This window comes from Trichomycterus rosablanca, chromosome 21 (assembly GCF_030014385.1).
Source record: "Trichomycterus rosablanca isolate fTriRos1 chromosome 21, fTriRos1.hap1, whole genome shotgun sequence".
NCBI classification, from domain to species: domain Eukaryota; kingdom Metazoa; phylum Chordata; class Actinopteri; order Siluriformes; family Trichomycteridae; genus Trichomycterus; species Trichomycterus rosablanca.
This window is the reverse complement of record NC_086008.1, coordinates 19,414,909-19,436,091: the sequence shown is the minus strand read 5'-3', so window position 1 is coordinate 19,436,091 and position 21,183 is coordinate 19,414,909. Positions and strand designations below refer to the sequence as shown.

Genomic DNA, 21,183 nt, shown 5'->3' with positions numbered 1-21,183 from the left:
GATGCTTAGAACGGGTTCAACTAGGTCCACTGAATTGAAAAAACCCCCACAATATTTACACTATGTGACCAAAAGTATTTGGACACCTGACCATGAGCTTGTCGGACATCCCTTTCCAAAAACAAATACTACTAAAATAGAGCGACCGGTTTATTTTTCTATCATTTAGCTAGAACAACAGCCGCTCGTCTGAGAAGGCTTCTTACAAGACTTTGAAGTATGTCTGTGTATGGGAATTTGTGCCCATTTAGTCAAAAGATTGCACGACGCATAATTCCAGGCGTCCTTTGTCCGTTCTTTAGATCTCCCAGACGTTCTACATCACCGTAAGGCCAGTGGACGACTCCATTCCGGTGTTGACCATGTCGGGCTTGAGGGTGCAGGAGGGAGTGAGGAAGACCATCACTGAGTTTGAGCTGAAGGCCACCGATGCAGACACAGAGGTAAAAAGCCCCTAAATAATTGAACTCTGTGGAAATACAATTACTGACTGTTGCCCATCTGTTGCTCTGTATACAATGGGTCTGTCTGAAAACCTAATGAGCTTTTTTGCTTGCCAATTTGACTGATAAATGGGGTGCATAGGAGCCAGAAACAGCAGAAGGGCTACAGTCAGTAATTGTATAACCACAATGTTCATCTTTGCTAGGCGTAGTTTATAATATAATCAATGAATGTGCGTACCACGTAGGTACACCTAATAAAGTGATCCTGCCACACTATTCAGGAGAGCATTTCAAGAAGGATTAAGGCCGTACTGAAGGCAAAGGGTCAGCACTTGTTGACCCTTACACCAACATTTAACCCCCCTTCCATGTCTGCACCGCTTTCTTATGTTCTTTCTACTCTCATTTCCTTCAGGAGGACTCGGTCACCTTCACCATCGTCCAGGCTCCTCGTCACGGCACCATCGAGCGCACCAACAACGGTCAGCACTACCGCCAGACCAACACCTTCACCATGGACGACGTTTACCAGAACCGCATCAGCTACAACCACGACGGGAGCAACTCCCTCAAGGACCGCTTCTCTTTTACCGTCAGCGACGGCACCAACATGTTCTTCATCACAGAAGAAGGTGGAAAGGAGGTGAATATGGAATACACTGTTTTTAATGTGTTTACTAATGTTAAATATTTATTAAATATTTCTTCTAATTTTTTTTGTTTTGCTGTTGCTGTTTCAGATGGTCACAGCAGCACCTCAGAAATTCAAGATTGACATTCTGCCCGTTGACGACGGAACACCTCGCATTGTGACTAACCTTGGTCTGCAGTGGCTGGAGTACATGGACAACAGGGTAAAAATATGACCAAAAGGAATTTACCAGTTTTTTTCTTATCAAATGCTATTCCTGTATAAGAACGACAGAGGGTCTTGATTATTGACTCTCTGCTGCCCTCTGTTGGCCATTTTACAAAACAGCAATGACTGTAAATGATAGACTCGGTGTAAAATCTGTTCTAGGCTACTAACCTGATCTCCAAGAAAGAACTGCTCACCGTGGACCCGGACACTGACGATGGTCAGCTGACTTATGAGATCACCGTCGAACCCAAACGTGGTTATGTAGAGAGCAAGCTCAAGCCAGGAGCTCCTATTAAATCTTTCACACAAGGTATCAGTCATATGCACATCTGTATCTGTTATCACAGTAATCTTCTCTGTTTAAACTGAGACAGACAGAAACATATAGAGAGAGACAATCAGGCAGACAGACAGAGAGATATACAGACATCCAGAAAAACAGAAGGATAGATAGATAGATAGATAGATAGATAGATAGATAGATAGATAGATAGATAGATAGATAGATAGATAGACAGTCAGATAGATAGAAATACAAAAAAGTAAAGAGACAGACAGAGACAGACACACAGAAAGAGAGACAGATAGATAGACTGACTAACAGATGGAAAGAAATACAGAACGGTAGAGAGATAGACAGACACAGACAGACAGACAGACAGACAGACAGATAGACAGACAGACAGACAGACAGACAGACAGACAAAGAAAGACAGACAGATATATAGACTGACTAACAGATGGACATGGAAAGACAGGGAAGGACAGACAGACAGAATGATAGATAGATAGATAGATAGATAGATAGATAGATAGATAGATAGATAGATAGACAGACAGACAGACAGACAGACAGACAGACAGTTAGATAGATAGATAGATAGATAGATAGATAGACAGACAGACAGACAGACAGACAGTTAGATAGATAGATAGATAGACAGACAGACAGACAGACAGACAGATAGATAGATAGATAGATAGACAGACAGACAGACAGACAGATAGACAGACAGTTAGATAGATAGATAGATGATAGATAGATAGATAGATAGATAGATAGATAGATAGATAGATAGATAGATAGACAGACAGACAGACAGACAGACAGACAGACAGACAGTTAGATAGATAGATAGATAGATAGACAGACAGACAGACAGACAGACAGACAGACAGATAGATAGATAGATAGATAGATAGATAGATAGACAGACAGACAGACAGATAGACAGACAGTTAGATAGATAGATAGATAGATAGATAGATAGATAGATAGATAGACAGACAGACAGACAGACAGACAGACAGACAGTTAGATAGATAGATAGATAGATAGATAGATAGACAGACAGACAGACAGACAGACAGACAGACAGACAGATAGTCAACCAGAATGACAGACAGATAAAGAGACAGACAGACACAAAGAAAGAGATATATAGAGACAGTTGGATAGATAGACAGACAGATAGGACAGACACATAAACAGAGCGCTCAGTGCACTTTCAGTGCAGGTCCCCAGTCTGGATAGAAATAGGAGGGTTGCACCAGGAAGGTTGACCACAACTGCTGTGGCGACCTTTATATACAGGAGCAGCTTTTAATATCCGCTACCTCTACGACTGATGCTATTAGTGTTAATAGTTGTATTGTTAACTTAATGCAACAGACTTCTGATTGTACTTTTTGACCCACAGCTGACATCAACCTCGGTCTCATCCGCTACGTTCTTAACGAGGACGTCGTCCATGAGACCTCAGACAACTTCAAGTTTCTGGTGAAGGACAGCAAGCCGAACATCGTCAGCGACAACGTGTTCCACGTTCAGTGGTCGCTCATCAGCTTCGAGCATAGCAGGTAGTCACTTTCCTTCTCTCTATATTACAGATTCTGCTCAGTTTTCCTTACATTGATTATTTATCATGAACCTGTGATGATTCCTCGTCTGTGAAGCTATAACGTGAGCGAAAAGGCGGGCACGGTGGCCGTGACGGTGAAGAGGACCGGCAACCTGAACCAGTACGCCATCGTTCTGTGCCGTACCGAGCCGGGAACCGCCACCTCTACCTCCACCGCCGGGTCTCAGCCCGGCAAACAGGACTACGTGGAGCACGCAGGACAGGTAGTGCAGCGTAGATAACAGGGTCACGCTGGTTTCAAAATGTATCAGACCTTGATTAATTAGAACCCGATCATTTTCTCCACCACGCTTCTCAGGTTCAGTTTGACGAGCGAGAGGACACCAAAGTGTGCACCATCGTGATCAATGACGACCGGGTGTTTGAGGACTTCGAGAGCTTTAGCGTGGAGCTCAGCATGCCCGTGTACGCTCTGCTCGGCCAGACGACCCGCGCCAAGGTCAACATCAACGACACCGAGGACGAGCCCACCCTGCAGTTCGACAAAAAGACCTACCACGTCAACGAGAGCAGCGGCTTCGCCTACGTTCCCGTCGAGAGAAAAGGTTAGAATGATCTGATCAGCCAAAAGTATTGGGACACCACATTCAGTTCTGTTGAATTCACATATTTCAACCACAGTAATCGCTACCAGGTGTATTAAATAATTATAAAATGGAAATTACATGCTTCCATCTGTAAGGCAACAGTTTAGGGAAGGCCCCTCATGTTCAAACATGATGAATCAAGCTGGATTATCGGGCACTCGGGTGGCACAGCGCTGACAAATTGAGTTTGAATCTCAGCCATGCTATTAGCTTGCCAGGCGCTCACACAGGCTCATGATTGGCTGTGTGTAAGTAGGAGGCGGGTTCAAAGAAACCCCAGTGTCCTGCACAGAGCCCTGACCTTAGCCCCACTGACCAACATTTGACCAATCTTTTGACCAAATAGGCACAAATTCCCACAGACATGCTTCAAAGTCTTGTGAGAAGCCATAAAGGTCACTCTATTTTAATTTGCATTTGTTTTGGAATTGGATGACCGACAAGCTCCTGGTCAGGTGTCCAAATACTTTCGGATACATAGCGTATAATTCGCTAGTGTAGGCTAATTTAAATGTAGTTTTTGGTCACAAATCCACCTTCTGCACCCGTCATGAGGTCAGATCTCAAATCCGCTCGCTGCTTTGTTCTCATCTCATTCTCAGGCGACACCAGCGGCACCGTGTCCGCCCTCTGCTACACCGTACCCAGATCGGCCAAGGGCAGCAGCCTCCACGCCCTGGAGTCCGGCTCCGACTACAAGAGCCGGGGCATGAGCTCGGAGAACCGCGTGGTCCTCGGCCCCGGGGTCAGCATGTCCACCTGCGACGTCACGCTGATCGACGACAGCGAGTACGAGCCCGCGGAGGAGTTCCAGCTGGTGCTGTCGGACGCCTCGGACAACGCTCGCGTGGGCGGGATTACGGTGGCGAAAGTCGTCATCGACGGCCCCAACGACGCCTCCACCGTCTTCCTGGGGAATTCGTCCTTCACCTTCAGCGAGGACGCAGGTTTGTGATCGTGGAAACGTACAGCTTGTCCCTTGCTCGCAAAATTTTGATTCATTGGGCGGGTAGTTGGGTGGCGCGGCGGTAGAACGGTGCTGGCATCTCGAGCTGTCAGTGCCATCAGCCAGCCGAATGCCTACACAGACTCACGATTGGCTGTGTGTCCGTAGAGGCGGGACAATGATAGAACAGTGTTCCTTGTCACTGGAGCAATCTGTGAGACCCCGCCCCCTGGCAGGTGAAAAGAACGTAATCAGCAGCACCAATAATCAGATTAAACGTTTTATTTTTAGGCACGATCGAGATCCCCGTGCTGCGCCGGGGCAGTGACCTTTCCTCGGTGGCGTCTGTCTGGTGCGCCACCCGACCCGCTGACCAGGACTCCGCCACCCCAGGAGTGGACTACATCCCCAGCTCCAAAAAGGTCAACTTCAAGCCTGGCAGGACCGAAGAGGTGTGACGTGAGCCTGATGATTTTTGAGAGCTGTTCTCGTTGTTCTTCTTTTTCTCACTCATTTTTTCACTCTTCCTTCAGACTTGTAGTTTGACCATAGTGGACGACATCCAGAACCCCACCATTGAGGGCAAGGAGTCCTTCATTGTGTTCCTCAGCTCTGCTAATGGCGCCGTGCTTACAGAGCCGCATGAAGCTTCGGTGTACATCGTCGACACCGCCCAAGACAGTATGTGTTATTAATTATTACTTCTACAAACAACATGTGTCCTTCTGCACCCTGTAGTGGTCAACCGGCTATCTAAATGATAATAATCTGTGTTGCCTTTGCTTTTTCAGACATAACATATATATACAGTGTATCACAAAAGTGAGTACACCCCTCACATTTCTGCAGATATTTAAGTATATCTTTTCATGGGACAACACTGACAAAATGACACTTTGACACAATGAAAAGTAGTCTGTGTGCAGCTTATATAACAGTGTAAATTTATTCTTCCCTCAAAATAACTCAATATACAGCCATTAATGTCTAAACCACCGGCAACAAAAGTGAGTACACCCCTAAGAGACTACACCCCTAAATGTACAAATTGAGCACTGCTTGTCATTTTCCCTCCAAAATGTCATGTGACTCGTTAGTGTTACTAGGTCTCAGGTGTGCATAGGGAGCAGGTGTGTTCAATTTAGTAGTACAGCTCTCACACTCTCTCATACTGGTCACTGAAAGTTCCAACATGGCACCTCATGGCAAAGAACTCTCTGAGGATCTTAAAAGACGAATTGTTGCGCTACATGAAGATGGCCAAGGCTACAAGAAACTGACCAACTTGCCAACACCCTGAAACTGAGCTGCAGCACAGTGGCCAAGATCATCCAGCGTTTTAAAAGAGCAGGGTCCACTCAGAACAGACCTCGCGTTGGTCGTCCAAAGAAGCTGAGTGCACGTGCTCAGCGTCACATCCAACTGCTGTCTTAAACCCAATAGAACATCTTTGGGGCATCCTCAAGCGGAAGGTGGAGGAGCGCAAAGTCTCGAATATCCTCCAGCTCCGTGATGTCGTCATGGAGGAGTGGAAAAGCATTCCAGTGGCAACCTGTGAAGCTCTGGTAAACTCCATGCCCAGGAGAGTTAAGGCAGTTCTGGGAAATAATGGTGGCCACACAAAATATTGACACTTAGGAACTTTCACTTAGGGGTGTACTCACTTTTGTTGCCGAGGTTTAGACATTAATGGCTGTATATTGAGTTATTTTGAGGGAAGAATAAATTTACACTGTTATATAAGCTGCACACAGACTACTTTTCATTGTAAATTATAGATGATACGTATTATCAGTATCCAAGGGCTGTGTTCAAATTTGCAATCAAGTTTTCTAAATTATATTGTAGTATGTTCAATTGAAGCACGACCAATGAGTACATCATAGCCATACACCATACATCAGTAGCGAACCGTGACTCATAAACATCGGCCTGCTAATATTTGTGCATATGAATTTTTTTTTTTCTTTTTTCTTTTTTAATTATCTATTTTTTCCCACTTTGTTCCCCCAATTTTTATCCCTATTCTAGTCGTGTCCAATTACCCTGATCGTGTCCTCTATACTGATTCGACCCTTTTTTGCCGCTGACTGAGGACGCCACTCGACTGACTTGCGCCCCCTCCGGCACGCAGTCAGTACAGCCGGCGTTTTTTTCACCTGCACGAGCCGAGTTCATACACCGAGAGACACTGCGCGCGGAGGGTCACACCCCCCTCAATGTCATTCCTCAGCCCTGTGCAGGCGCCGTCAGTCAACCAGCAGGTCCCGCAGTCGTACCAGTTATGAGGACCTACGCTCCGACTCTACCCCTAACCCTGAACGACAGCCAAACGTTGTTCATACTGCCGCCCAACCCGGTCGGAAAGGCAGAGCTGAGTTTCGATACGATGCATCTAGAAACCCAACTCTGGTGCGCTAGCATACTTTACTGCTGCGCCACCTGAGCGGTGTGCATATGAATGTTATTGGGGACAGTGGTAGCCTAGTGGGTAGAGCTTTGGGCTATCAATCGGAACATTGGCGGTTCAAATCCAGGCTCTGCTATGCTGCCAGTGTTGAGCCCTTGAGCAAGGCCCTTAACCCTGTCTGCTCCAGGGGCGCCGTACGATGGCTGACCCTGCGCTCTGACCCCGGCTTCCAAAACAACCTGCTATATGCGGAGAAAAAACGTATTGTACTGTACACCTGTATATGTACATATGACAAATAAAGTATATCATCATCTATCATCTATTGTGGTTGGCACGGAGGGCGGAACATGCCATAAAGTTAGAGTTAACAGGGCCCTCCTATTTAGAGAGGAGATCTGATTGGTCATTTTGAAATATCATGCAGTCAGGTTAATTGGAGACACTGAATTGCCCTGTAGGTGAATGAGTGTGTGTATGTGTGTCTGCCCTGCGATGGACTGGCGACCCGTCCAGGGTGTTACCGTGTGCCTTGCGCCCATTGAAAAGCTAGGATAGGCCCCACCCCCCCACCCCCAATTGGATAAGCGGTTAAGAAATTGAGTGAGTGTATATATATGGAGTGTAGCGTGGCTTTCCGTACTCAGTGCCGGACTCTGGCAGGTGAGAAAAAGCGGCCTCAGATTGGACACATGTCGTAGGGGGTGTGTTGTGACCCGGCTTTCCTTGATCAGATCCGGGGTTGTGTAACTGGGAACGGATTTACAGTTGGGAACTGGAAATGACTAGATCGGGAGATAAAGTGGGAAGAAGTGAATCTTAAACCCCTGTCCATCTTTCTCAGTCCCCAGTATGCAGTTCGAGAAGGCGGCCTATACCGCCAAGGAGAAAGACGGAGTCCTGAACGTCCCCGTCGTCCGGACAGGCGATCTGACGTACAAATCCTCCGTCCGCTGTTTCACCCGCACCATGTCCGCCATGGTGATGGACGACTTCGAGGAGAGGAGGAACACAGACGCTTCTCAGATAGTTTTCCTCAAAGGAGAGAAGGTACAGCTATCGACTGTAGTTCTGGATCAGTCAGTCAATATCAGCCATTAAAAATCTGAACCTACGTGATGAAGTTTCTGTGTGGCTAAAGAAATCTGGACTCGTGTCTGCAGGTGAAGAACTGTACGGTTCACATCAACGATGATTCTGTGTTCGAGCCTGAAGAGGAGTTCCAGGTTCATCTGGGAACACCGCAGGGGGATCACTGGAGCGGAGCCATGATCGGCATCAACGATATTGTCACCGTGACCATCACTAACGAGGAGGACGGTAAGACGTTTCACATAAAGAGGAACATTAGAAGCTCTTTTTTATGCATCCCCCTTTTTTTCTCCCTATTTTGCGTAGCCAATCTGCCGGTGGGGACCCCAACAGTGTCCAAGGAGTGTGTATATCCACCCTCTGACGTGTACGCAGTCCACCAATCCCTTCTTATTCATCCATACTTCGGTGGATTTGCGTCACGTACGGAGAGCCACGACCTGATCAATGCGTTCCCCAACTTCTGTACAGGTGCCCTGGGCAACCACGGCCCTTAGACAGCATCGTAACCCCACACCCGGTCTTTTGTCTGCTGCAGGCACTAGCCATTTGTGCCCGCTAGAGGGCGCCTAGCCGACTGGTGGCAGAGCCGAGATTCGAACCCGGGAACCGGTGTGCTAATGGATTATCCCGCTGCTCCACCTGGGTGCCTATTAGAAGCTCTTTTAATTTGAGATCCCTATGTTGGATCTTTTACAGGGACAGGGACAGTGGTAGCCTAGTGGGTAGAGCTTTGGGCTATCAACTGAAAGGTTGAGAGTTTGAATCCCAGCTCTGCCATGCAGCCACTGTTGGGCCCTTGAGCAAGGCCCTTAACCCTCTTTGCTCCAGGGGCGCCGTACAATGGCTGACCCTGCGCTCTGACCCCAGCTTCCAAACAAGCTGGGATATGCGAAGAAAGAATTTCGTTGTACTGTACGTCTGTATATGTATAAATGACAATTAAAGGCATTCTATTCTATTCTATTCTATTCTATTCTATTCTATTCTATTGTATTTACAGCACCGACGATCGAGTTCGAACAAGCGTCGTATCAAGTGCGAGAACCTCCCGGCCCGGACGGCCTCGAGGTCCTGAATATCAAAGTGATCCGAAAAGGAGACCTGGACCGCACCTCCAAGATCCGCTGCAGCACCAGGGACGGGTCGGCCCAGTCCGGAGTGGACTACAACCCTAAGAGTCGGGTCCTCAAGTTCATCCCTGGTCAGTTCCTTGGTTTTTTTTGTCACATGGAGCTTAGCGTGGCTGTTTGTACGCGATACGGCTCCCGACGATCAGACCAAACGATGCTTTTGTCTCGCAGGGATGGACCACGTCTTGTTTAAGGTCGAGATCCTGTCCAACGAGGAGCGAGAGTGGCACGAGTCGTTCTCGCTGGTCCTCGGGCCCGACGACCCGGTGGAGGCTGTGCTCGGAGACGTTACCACGGCTACTGTCACCATTCTGGATCAGGAGGCTGCTGGAAGTCTCATTCTCCCGGCTCCTCCTATTGTAAGACCTTTTTTTATCCATGTTTCCTACCAGTGTGGTCAGATTTTCATTGTACCGTTGATTGATTTCATTAATTTGATATCTGATGAGTCATTTAGCCGAACGATTGTCTGAACAATTGAGAGGGCCTTGCTTGAGTGCCCAACAGTGGCAACCTGGCTGTGGTGGGGCTTAAACTAGAGACCTTTCAAATATAAGTCTTATAACCGTTAGGCTACAACTGCCCTTTTTTTACATTTACAGCATATAAACACAATAATATCAGCAATTCAGAGGCAATTTGGCAAATGCAGGGCTTGAACCAGTAACCTTCCGATTACCAGTCCAGTTCCTTAACAGTCGACCTACCTCTACTCCCGCAGGCTGTGTCACTCTCCGACTACGACCACGTCCACGAGGTGACCAAGGAGGGCAGCAAGAAGTCGCCGTCTCCCGGGTACCCCCTGGTCTGCGTGACCCCGTGCGACCCTCACTACCCTAAATACCCGGCCATGAGGGAGCGCTGCGAGGAGGCCGGGATCAACCAGTCCTCCGTCCACTTCGGCTGGGAGGTGGCGGCACCCACCGACACCGGCGGTGCGAGGTCGCCGTTCGAGACGGTCACGGACAACACGCCCTACACGACCGTCAATCACATGGTTCGTTCCGTCTTTTGATCCTGGGAGTGTTGCAATAAAATGTGTAACTTTTTGAAGTTATAAACGATTTTTCTTTTGTGGTTATTTGTTACGCAGGTCCTGGACAGCATCTACTTCAGCCGCCGCTTCCATGTCCGATGCGTAGCTCAAGCACGGGACAAGGCCGGGCACCTGGGAACACCCTTGAGGAGCAACATTGTCATCATTGGCACCGAGGGCTCCATATGTCACACCCCGGTGACCACCGGAACTGCACGCGGCTTCCAGGCCCAGTCCTTCATCGCCACCCTGAAATACCTGGATGTCAAACACAAAGAGCATCCCAACAGGTAGATAAATCAAGCATGACTCAAAACCAGACATTGACTTCTCCGCAACAGACATCATTTAGGTCTGTGGTTCTCAAACTGTGGTACAAGTATCCATGGTGGAACTCCAGATGCCTTTTGAACCTTAAAAATAATAAAAAAAAAGCTGACAAGCTTTTTTTACTGACAAGACAAGTGCACCTCCCAATGGCTAGACTGTTTGGCCAGCCCCCCCCACAGACATGGCCATATATGTCTGTGTGGACTTCTAACCAGACAAATAGCATCTCAATAGATCTCAAGCTCTGCTACCAGCCGGTTGGGCGCCCATACAGACACATGATTGGCTGTGTGTCTGTAGGGGGAGGGTTGATCGCCTCGCCTGCACAGGGGGTGGATAGTGACAGATGGCAGTTTGTGGCTCTGGCAGGTGAAAAGACGTGATCAGCTGTGCACGTGTCAGCCCCGGGTCTCCTCGATCAGGGGTGGGGGTGGCAGCAGCAACGAGACCTGATTTAATTGGGAGTAAAATAAAGGAGGGGGGGGGGGGGGGGGGGGGGCTGTGACCGTATTTCATTTACACTTGACAAGTATATTTCTAATCTGTCTTACAGGATTCACATCTCGGTTCAGATTCCTCATCAGGACGGCATGCTGCCCCTGGTGTCCACCATGCCGCTGCACAACCTGCACTTCCTGCTCTCCGAGTCCATCTATCGGCAGCAGCACATTTGCTCCAACCTGGTCACCCTGAAGGACCTGAAGGGCATTTCTGGTAAATATCAACCCAAAAAATGTCTCATCTAACTGTGGTGCTCCTTAATGCAAGCTGTAGTCAGGGAATAGGGGAGGATAGTAGGTGTTCCAGTCTACACTTGATACTATAAGAGTGGACGATAATTACAGACCACCACTCATGTTTTTCTTCTGTGTAGAAACTGGATTCCTGGACGACGTTTCCTACGACAGCATATCTCTGGGCCCTGGGTTCGATCGGCCCTACCAGTTCAACCCCGGCGTCCGTGAGCCCAAAACCATCCAGCTGTACAAGCATCTTAACCTGAAAAGCTGCATCTGGACGTTCGACGCGTATTACGACATGACCGAGCTGATCGATGTCTGTGGGGGGTCGGTCACTGCTGACTTCCAGGTTCGTGCCCATCTGTTTTTTTGTAGCTACACCAGTATAGCAGGTCAATCGTTTGCATATTGCATTAGGACTGGGGTGTCTAAACTCTTCTTGTTGGGTGGCCAGGTGTAGAAAAAACATGCAATGACGGGCCAGAGAGTATTATATATATTATATATACTGTATTATATATATATTCGATTCTCAGCTCTGCTAACACCTGGCCGGGAGCCTATACAGATTAGGCATACACACTTCCCTCTGAAATCAGTGAAAAAATTCACTAATTTATTTTCCCAACATGCCTTTGGAGTTTCTCTGGAGCCGCCACGTCTATCCAGAAGTTCAGGTACATTAATGTAGATGTCACATAGATAATATTTCGAGTTAGGCCGCCCAGATGATGCTGCGACCAGTCGGTTGGGCGCCCCCTAGCGGCCACAATTGGCAGAGCCTGCAGCAGACATAATTGGCCACTAGTCTGCTGGGTGGGAAAAGACCAGACTAAAAAGGGTGTGGGGTCTTAGTAGCCTGAGGCGACTGGACAGAAGTGGAGGAACGTGGACTTCAGTGCATGACTCTCCATGCGCAAGACTGGCCTCACATGCGAATACACTGAAGTATGGGCGAATAAGACGGGGTTTAAGGGAGTGTCTGCCATGCGAATCTACCCTCCTCTCTTGTTTACAGCACGTGCAGAGTCTGATTTGTTTCACATGATTTGTTTGTGTTGGTTTAGTTCAGTATTTAATGGATGGTGTTTGTTTCTGTGTGTCTGTATAGGTGAGAGACTCTGCACAGTCGTTTCTAACCGTGCAGGTTCCACTTCACGTGTCCTATATCTACGTGACAGCTCCTCGGGGCTGGGCCTCCCTGGAACACCATACAGAGATGGAGTTCTCCTTCTTCTACGATACGGTTCTGTGGAGGACAGGTGTGTATACTGTACATATGTGTGTATGTTATTAAAATCAACATTAATATTGTTTTCAGTATTATTATGACAATAGTAGGCCTGAAACATACCCATACTAGAACGTGCGCTGTCACAGGCCGCTTCTTTGCACCTGCCTGTAATAGAGTCTCAGAGAAATGCGTCACATTCAGAGAGACACGCTAAGCTCTGGGTCGGAGTTGCTGAAGCGTTTAGCTCCTCTGATTAACACTAACGTATCTGTGTTCCTTCCCCCTTCGCAGGCATACAGACGGACAGCGTGCTCTCAGCCAGACTGCAGATCATTCGGATCTTCATCAGGGAGGATGGGCGGCTAGTAATCGAGTTTAAAACTCATGCTAAATTCAGAGGTACAATAATTACATAGATTTATAAGAATTATAGACAAGTTTTATAAATGTATTGATTATAAAAGTATAGAATATTTTATTCATTGAGTTTTATTATTGTTATTGTTATTAATATTATTATTATTGTTATTAGTATTATTATTACTATTATTAAAATTACTATTAGCTTTATCCTTATCACTATTACTATTTCATTATTTAATTATAGCGTCTCAGAAAATACACATTTTTTTAAAATATATAATTTCTTACACATTTTTTTGTATTTTCACATTTTTATTTATTTATTTTATTTAAGGTGTTTCGACAAATTTGCATTTTGTTGTATTATTATTTTTATTGCTATTACTGTTATTTATTTATTATTTTGGTATTGTAGATAATATAGAATATTTTGTTTATAATTTTTTAGTAATTATTATATATTTTCATTTTAATTATACTTTTATTATTTTTCTGTTATTTTTTTATAATATAAATATTTTATTATTTAATTATATAATCAATACAGTTTTGTCACATTTCATTATTTTTTATTTTGATAAAATATATATTTTTTATATTTTCACATTTTTATTGTTTTTCTTTTATCTAAGGTTTATATTTCTCGCTATTACTATTATTCATTTATTAATTTATTATTTTACATAACATAGAATCTTTTGTTTGTTATTTTTTATTTAAATTATACTATTATTATTTTTCCTCATTTGTTATTATTTTAGATAATATAAATATTTTATTATTTAATTATAGTCTCAGAAAATTTTTATAGTCTCAGTTTTTAATTATTGTAAGTTTTAAACAATATATATTTGTATTTACACATTTTTTATATTTTCACATTTTTATCTTCTTATTTTATTTAAGATTGTAGCGTATTGACACGTTTGCGTTGTGTTGTATCAAGATATAAAACATCTGTTTACTCTGTAGGCCAGTTTGTCCCGGAACACCACACCCTGCCCGGGCACAAATCCCACCTGATGGCCCCGGATCACCTCGGAGGAATGGACTTTGACCTGCAGCTGGTGTGGAGCGCACAGACCTTCGACTCCCCCTACCAGCTCTGGAGGGCCACCAGCTCCTACAGCCGGTACAAACCACAGACCCCGTCGCTTCCAGATCAGCCTGGTGTTTGTAGCTTCTTGAGGATAATGCTTTATTTCCTGTGTGCTGCAGGAAGGACTATTCGGGAGAGTACACAGTGTTTCTGATTCCCTGTACGGTGCAGCCCACTCAGCCGTGGATCGATCCTGGAGACAAGCCTCTGTCCTGCACCGCTCATGCTCCTGAAAAGTAAGTTCCTGTGTTAGTCCATCTCAGCCATGGACATGTCATAGCATCTTCTCATGCTAAATTCAGAGGTACAGGTACATGTATTTGTAATAGTTATAGATTTTGTGAATGTATTGATTATTTAAGTATAGAGTATTTATTTATTTATTACATTTTATTATGAATTGTTTTTATTATTATTATTATAGTGTATTTATTATATTGTTATTATTTTAGATTTTTATTTATTTGTAGTATGTATTTTTATTTTGATTATACTATTATTATTATTATTTTAGATTATTATATTATTTTAAATGATATAAATATTATTTTTATATTTATTTATGTAATTATATTTATTTTTTAAGTATTATTTTAAGTGTTTTTGTTTTATTAAGATATGTATATATATATATATATATATATATATCATTTATATATATCATTTATATATATCATTTATATTTATCATTAGTGATGTCAATGCTATAAATAATAACAATAATAATCATTTCTTGAAGTCGGGTGGCACATGGGTAGATTTTGCTCGTCCACTACCACTGGCATACAGGGTTCAAATCCCCAGCAATGCTATCAGTCCTGTAAGATTGTCGGACCCTCTGCAACCGGACCCTCTGCAACACTGACCAGAATAAAGTGATGGTAAAAATAGTAAACAATTTCTTTCAGCTGCTCCAGTATTTATATTCTGATCCGCATACCAGACCAGTTTCTTCCTGACTCGACCCTCGTATTTCTGTCCGGGCTTGGGACAGGGTTACCTCCCAATGGCTGGTCTGTTTTGACCCAAAACCCTTAAGGTTTTCCAAATATTCAGTTTACATTCCCCTTCACTAGTGTCTGTAGATGTTTTACTTGACCTGTACAGGCTGTTTGGAGTAGATCAGGATAAAGCAGGTGAAGATGAGGCAGAATTAGCGTAGCAGGACGTTACTCGATGACGTCCAGTGTTTTTTAAGTCCACTGCGTTCTCTTCTCCGGACTCTCTCTGTAGGTTCTTGCTGCCCATCGCGTTCCAGCAGACGAACCGCCCCGTTCCAGTGGTGTACTCGCTCAACACCGAGTTCCAGCTGTGCAACAACGAGAAGATGTTCATGATGGATCCTGCTACTACAGACGTGTCCATGGCTGAGATGGACTACAAAGGAGCTTTCTCCATGGGTAAAACTGCCGTCACTTTGATTCATGCTAAGGGCAGTAAGGTACTGGACTAGTAATCAGATGGTTGCTGGTTGAAGCCCCGTCACCGCCAAGTTGCCACATTGGGGCCCTTGAGCAAGGCCCTTAAATCGCTTGAATTGAATTGCCATCTATACAGACATGATTGGCTGTCTCTGGGAGGCTTGGTGCCCTGCGATGGATTGGTTGCCGGTTCAAACCTCACCATCACCCCTACTGTTGGGCCCCTGAGCAAGGCCCTACACCCTTCATAGCTCGAATTGTATACAGACATAATTGTAAGTCGCTTTTTTTATAAAAGCATCTGCTAAATGCTGCAAACGAAATGTAAATTTGGGCCCCTGAGCAAGGCCCTTGACCCTAATGGTTAAAGTACTGGACCAGTAAACAGAAGGTTGCCGGTTCAAGCCCCACCACTGCCAGGTTGCCACTGTTGGACTCTTGAGCAAGGCCCTTAACCCTTGATTGCTCAAATTGTATATAGACATAATTGTAAGTCGCTTTGGATAAAAGCGTCCACAAAATGCCGCAAACTCTCCTATTTCTATCCGGGCTCGTGACCTGCACCGAAAAATGCACCTCCTAATGGCTAGGCTGTAAAATGAAATTGTATATCGTAAATGCGGGTAGGAGGTCACTGCAAGAAGGTCCTGGGTTCGATTCCCAGTGTGGAGTTTGCATGTTCTTTCCGTGTCTGTGTGGGTTTCCTCCGGGAGCTCCGGTCTCCTCCAACAGTCCAAAGACGTGCAAGTGAGGTGAACTGTAAAATAACTTAATATCGATCCACAGGTCAGACCATGTACGGCCGGGTGCTGTGGAATCCTGATCAGAATCTCAACTCGGCCTACAAGCTGCAGCTGGAGAAGGTCTACCTGTGTACCGGCCGCGACGGCTACGTCCCCTTTTTCGACCCCACGGGGACTCTGTACAACGAGGGGCCTCAGTACGGGTGCATCCAGCCCAACAGGCACCTCAAACACCGCTTCCTGCTGCTGGTAAACCCACACAAACATCTGTGCCCTCTGGCTGGCAAATCTGGTCAGATCAGAATCCCTCGGAGCAGCTTATAAAATAAACACTTTTATTGTGTGTAGGATCGGAAGCAGCCGGACGTGTGTGACCGGTACTTCCACGACGTCCCGTTCGAAGCCAGCTTCGCCTCGGACATCCCCGAGCTTCAGTCCATGATCTCGATGCCCGGCGTGGACGGCTTCACCATGAAGGTCGACGCCCTCTATAAGGTCGGTGCGGTCGCGTGTTTCAATCTGGGTGTCAGCCAGTCACGTGTCTGAAATTTTCCGTGTCCTCGGAAAACCTGGCAGCATCTCGGCCGTTCTGTTTTTCATTTATGTGCTGGCGTGTCATACCTAGTCATAAACGTGTCATATTTATCTTCCCAAGCATCTGTGTGGCATTTCAGTACATACTGACCATCTTTAAATCAAGCCAAAATGCCCCAGTTGATCGAAAGTGGAGCACACGGGTGACAAAGCAGTAAATTACACTAAGCAGTAAGGATGTAACGATACACTCCACCCACGATGCCATGCGATTCACGATATATTTCTCTTTAATAAAATAAAATACTGTATTCGTGCTTATCTTTTATTTATCTAAATAATGATCGTCCTTTTATTTCTGAGGTAGGTACAAACTATGCAAAACAATTCTGCACATTTCCCTTTTCGTGTAAAAAAAAAAACTGAAATAAAATAAATCCCACATTAAATAAATAAATGAATAATACAAATAAATAAAGTAACCTCACATAAAAAAATTTGGCTGGAAAATTCCGAACCTGGCAACCATGTAGTGACGTCAACCAGGTGAGGTTTTTCTGCTGTTTAAAGTGAATATCGATTTATTATACATGTAAACCGATTTGAATCGTTACACATGTGAATCGATTTTTAACTGTCTTGTGGTGCATCGTTACATCCCTACTAACCAGCTACACAGACGATGATTGGCTTGTCCAGGGATGGGAGGGCCTTGGGCGGAGGGGGGGGGGTTTGTTCCTCATATCTGCTGCAATTACGACCTCTTCTGGCTGATCGATGGCGTCCGCACAATAAAACAGGAGATGATGGAGATCAGTGCGTGGCTCTCCGTGCGCGATACGGATCTCCATATGAACCCAGCTAAAATAGCAACAGGGGTTCTGTTCATTCCGTCTGAAACTTCTCTCACAAAAAGGTTAAGGTTCTGGACTAGTAATCAGAAGGTTGCTGGTTCAAGTCCCGCCACTGTCAGGTTGCTGCTGTTGGGCCCTTGAGCAAGGCCCTTAACTCTCAATTGCTTAGACAGTATACTGTCACAGTACTGTAAGTCGCTTCGGATAAAAGCGTCTGCTAATGAACTCCCCAAAATGAGTTTGAATCTCAGCTCTGCTATTGGTCAGTTTGGCGCCCCCCCTAGTGGGCATGATCAGCAGTGCCTGCAGCAGACTGCCGGGTGGGAAAAGAGCAAATTAAAAAAAGGGTGTGGGGCCTTCGACACTGTATAAGGACTCACTGTAAGGGATGCACCGAATCACCGAACCATCAGTGCATGACCACCGAAGTATGGACGAATTGGGAATTGGGCTACGCTAAACTGGGAGAAGTCACATAAAAAAATAATAAGTAAAATAATAATAAATAAATAAATATAAAAAACGAGGGTTGGGTCAGGTGCCAGAATTTTAAGTAACATGAGTGAGATCTGTGTTCTTTTTCCTTACCAGGTGGAAGCGGGGCATCAGTGGTACCTCCAGGTGATCTACGTAATCGGGCCGGACTCCGTATCCAGCCCCAGAGTGCGTCGTTCCGCCAGCTTAGCCCTCAAACGCGACCTGTCCTCGCAGTCCGTCCTGGACGAGTCTCTCATCTACGACAACGAGGGGGAAAAGGTGAAGAACGGAACCAACATGAAGGCTCTGAGGCTGGAACCCGAGCCCGCGGCCACCTTCGACCGGCACACCGGGAGCTCGGTCGGGGGCGGACTGGCCGCCGTCGTCTTGCTCCTCGTGCTGCTCGCGGCTTCCTACTTCCTGTTCGTGAAATGCAGGAGGAGGGGCGGCGGGAAGGCGGGTAAGCACAGGGCGGAGGAGTACCCGCTGAACACCAAGGTGGACGTCGAGCGCACGGAGAAGAACCTGAACGGCAAGCGCAACGTCAACCTGTTCAGCCAGGGCGACGAGACCTGCAAGGTCAACGGGGTCAAGGTCAAGCGGGTCAACCTGGAGGTCAAACTGCACAACAATCTCAACGACGGCACTGAAGTCTGATCTGTGCCCCCCCCAAAAAAATAAATAAATAAATAAAAACCTTGTATTTAATAAGAAATTGTAAAAAAAAACTACACGAAAAACAAACGTATTTTGTTGTATTTTTTATTGGTTTGTATTAATAAATATAATGTATTTTTATACGGCGGTAAGAGGGAGAGAAAGGGAACGTGTGTTTTACAGCTATGCAGCTTCAAGGATTTTGCAACTGAGCTACCTCAGCTCGAACCATCTCAGTCCGATTCTCAGTTCGCGTCTTTTAGATTCATTTCACCAAACGCCGCTTTTGTTGGCTACGTTTGCGCTGCAAGGTTTGATCCTTTATCCCGATTTAGTCCTTTAGGTCGCTCGTATTATCTTTTTTCTGGTATACACTGATACCAAGGTTGATCGGCCAGCCATCGGTCACTTAAGGACGTTTTTAACCCACTTCAGTGTTGTTTTGGCTGTATGCTTCGGCTCATTGCCAAATGTGTAGGATCTCAGAATCACATTCACTATATGGACAAAAGTATTAGGATTTGTTGCAGCCACAGCGATTGCTAACAGGTGTAGTGAAGCAGTTGTATAAAGGAAATGACTGTACATGCTTCCGACTTCACAGCAAGTTTAGGGAAGGCCCTTTCCAGTTCCAGCATGACTGCACCCCTGTGCACAAAGCAAGCCCTGTAAAGATGTAAATAAAAGCTTGATTTAAAATGATAGAAACACGCTGGCACACCAGAGCCGACAGCTCTGCTACCGCCTACGCGAAGAACAATGATTGGTTGTTGTTCAAAGGGGGATGCCGGAGGGGATTCCTCATAACTGATGCAATCACGACCTCTGCTGGCTGATTGATGCCGCCTGCACAGAGACGGGGGATAATGTGATCAGGGTGTGGCTCTCCGTACACAAAGCTGATCACATATGAACTCGCCTTCGTGCAGGTCGGAGGGGGCGCGTGTTTGTCACGGCTCTACTCGGTCAGAGTGGAGGTCGACATCAGTAGAGAGGAAGCGTAATGCAATCGGGTGACTGGATACGACCAGATTGGGGGGGAAAAAAGAAACTCCATTGACTTCAGCAAGACTGAACAGCTCTGGAATGACCCGGAACATCAACTGAGGCTTTGTCGACCCACACCTGTCCAATCGTTTGACTGAATGGGCACAAATTCCCACAGCCATACTTCAAAAACTATGGAGAGCGCTTGCCAGAAGATTGTCTGGTCTTCTAAACACAGAGGTCACTCTGTCTATTTTATTGCCATTTGGTTCGGGTGTCCGAATACTTTCTGTCGTATAGCACAGTGGTCCCCAACCACCGGGCCGCGGACCGGTACCAGTCTGTGGGCATTTATTACCGGGCCACACAGAAAGAATAAATGATTAGAGATCGCTACAAGAGCAATTCAATTTACAATACTCTTTGGGTGTTATTGTCCCCAATCACCACTAGGTGGGAGCAAAAAAGCTCAGGATTTATGCTGATTTTACATTCTATAGTTCTTCTATTTTAAATCCTCCCGCCCCCACCGGTCCGTGAAATTATATCTTATATGAAAGCGTTCCGTGGTGCAGAAAAGGCTGGGGAGAATTTGACCTGAAGTGTGAGCGTAGCCGTCGCGACGACACAGCGGCCCGTGGTAGCTCGGCCACTTCGGGACTTCAAGCGAACGCCCCCCCGTCCTCCGTGTTACGTTAAGTGTTAAGCACAGGCTGCGTGCCGAAACGTTTTTAAAGTGCAATTACGTGGTGACGTGATGGTCATCCTTCTGCCCTGGATTCTATTTCTCGATCACCTTTGTGCCATGCTAATATTCCAAGTGCGATTTTCTTTATTCGAATCCAAATTACAAATATCGCTGCCTGTAGAACGTACAGTACAGTAGAGCCAGTTTTGCACCGATGTTTTGTCGCTACACTGTTTTTACTTCTTACTTTATTCAAACCCTGTGGATTGAAGTCGTTGCACTGTATATACGGTACGTTCTGATGTCGACGAGATTCTCAGCATATTATCTCACACTATGTATTACTGTATGTTATTCTATGTATTACCAGCCCGCACATCCAGTGTTGTGTTTTTGACTTTACGGATCACATGGTGCTCGTTCGGAACCCACAGCACAGCACAGCGCATCGTCTACAACATGTTTGTCTACACATTTGAATTATAATTTGTTCGAGTGCCCGTGGATCACTGAAGAGAACATATTTTTGGTGCTATTGTATGTGGGGAAAATAATGTTGCTTTTGATGTGTACTACAGTATGTGCCTTTTTATTAATAAAAAAGACATCTGAATATAAAAGT

The 21,183-nt window shown here is 45.6% G+C and overlaps 1 protein-coding gene across 1 annotated transcript in view; it reads left to right on the top strand.

Moving 5' to 3' along the window:
* fras1 (Fraser extracellular matrix complex subunit 1) overlaps positions 1 to 21,181 on the top strand; it is a 119,526-nt gene extending 98,345 nt beyond the window's left edge. Inside the window, exons 49-74 of the mRNA XM_063017944.1 lie at positions 303 to 443; positions 862 to 1,089; positions 1,187 to 1,300; positions 1,468 to 1,618; positions 3,009 to 3,168; positions 3,265 to 3,433; positions 3,529 to 3,775; positions 4,420 to 4,764; positions 5,055 to 5,215; positions 5,297 to 5,444; positions 8,018 to 8,223; positions 8,337 to 8,493; positions 9,269 to 9,469; positions 9,570 to 9,757; positions 10,120 to 10,395; positions 10,492 to 10,724; positions 11,318 to 11,478; positions 11,639 to 11,853; positions 12,616 to 12,766; positions 13,030 to 13,137; positions 14,074 to 14,233; positions 14,320 to 14,436; positions 15,434 to 15,600; positions 16,408 to 16,613; positions 16,713 to 16,859; positions 18,344 to 21,181. Coding sequence (XP_062874014.1) covers positions 303 to 443; positions 862 to 1,089; positions 1,187 to 1,300; positions 1,468 to 1,618; positions 3,009 to 3,168; positions 3,265 to 3,433; positions 3,529 to 3,775; positions 4,420 to 4,764; positions 5,055 to 5,215; positions 5,297 to 5,444; positions 8,018 to 8,223; positions 8,337 to 8,493; positions 9,269 to 9,469; positions 9,570 to 9,757; positions 10,120 to 10,395; positions 10,492 to 10,724; positions 11,318 to 11,478; positions 11,639 to 11,853; positions 12,616 to 12,766; positions 13,030 to 13,137; positions 14,074 to 14,233; positions 14,320 to 14,436; positions 15,434 to 15,600; positions 16,408 to 16,613; positions 16,713 to 16,859; positions 18,344 to 18,886 — 5,100 coding nt within the window. The 3' untranslated portion in view covers positions 18,887 to 21,181. The remainder of the gene's footprint in view (positions 1 to 302; positions 444 to 861; positions 1,090 to 1,186; positions 1,301 to 1,467; positions 1,619 to 3,008; positions 3,169 to 3,264; positions 3,434 to 3,528; positions 3,776 to 4,419; positions 4,765 to 5,054; positions 5,216 to 5,296; positions 5,445 to 8,017; positions 8,224 to 8,336; positions 8,494 to 9,268; positions 9,470 to 9,569; positions 9,758 to 10,119; positions 10,396 to 10,491; positions 10,725 to 11,317; positions 11,479 to 11,638; positions 11,854 to 12,615; positions 12,767 to 13,029; positions 13,138 to 14,073; positions 14,234 to 14,319; positions 14,437 to 15,433; positions 15,601 to 16,407; positions 16,614 to 16,712; positions 16,860 to 18,343) is intronic.
* Positions 21,182 to 21,183: the final 2 nt, after the last annotated feature.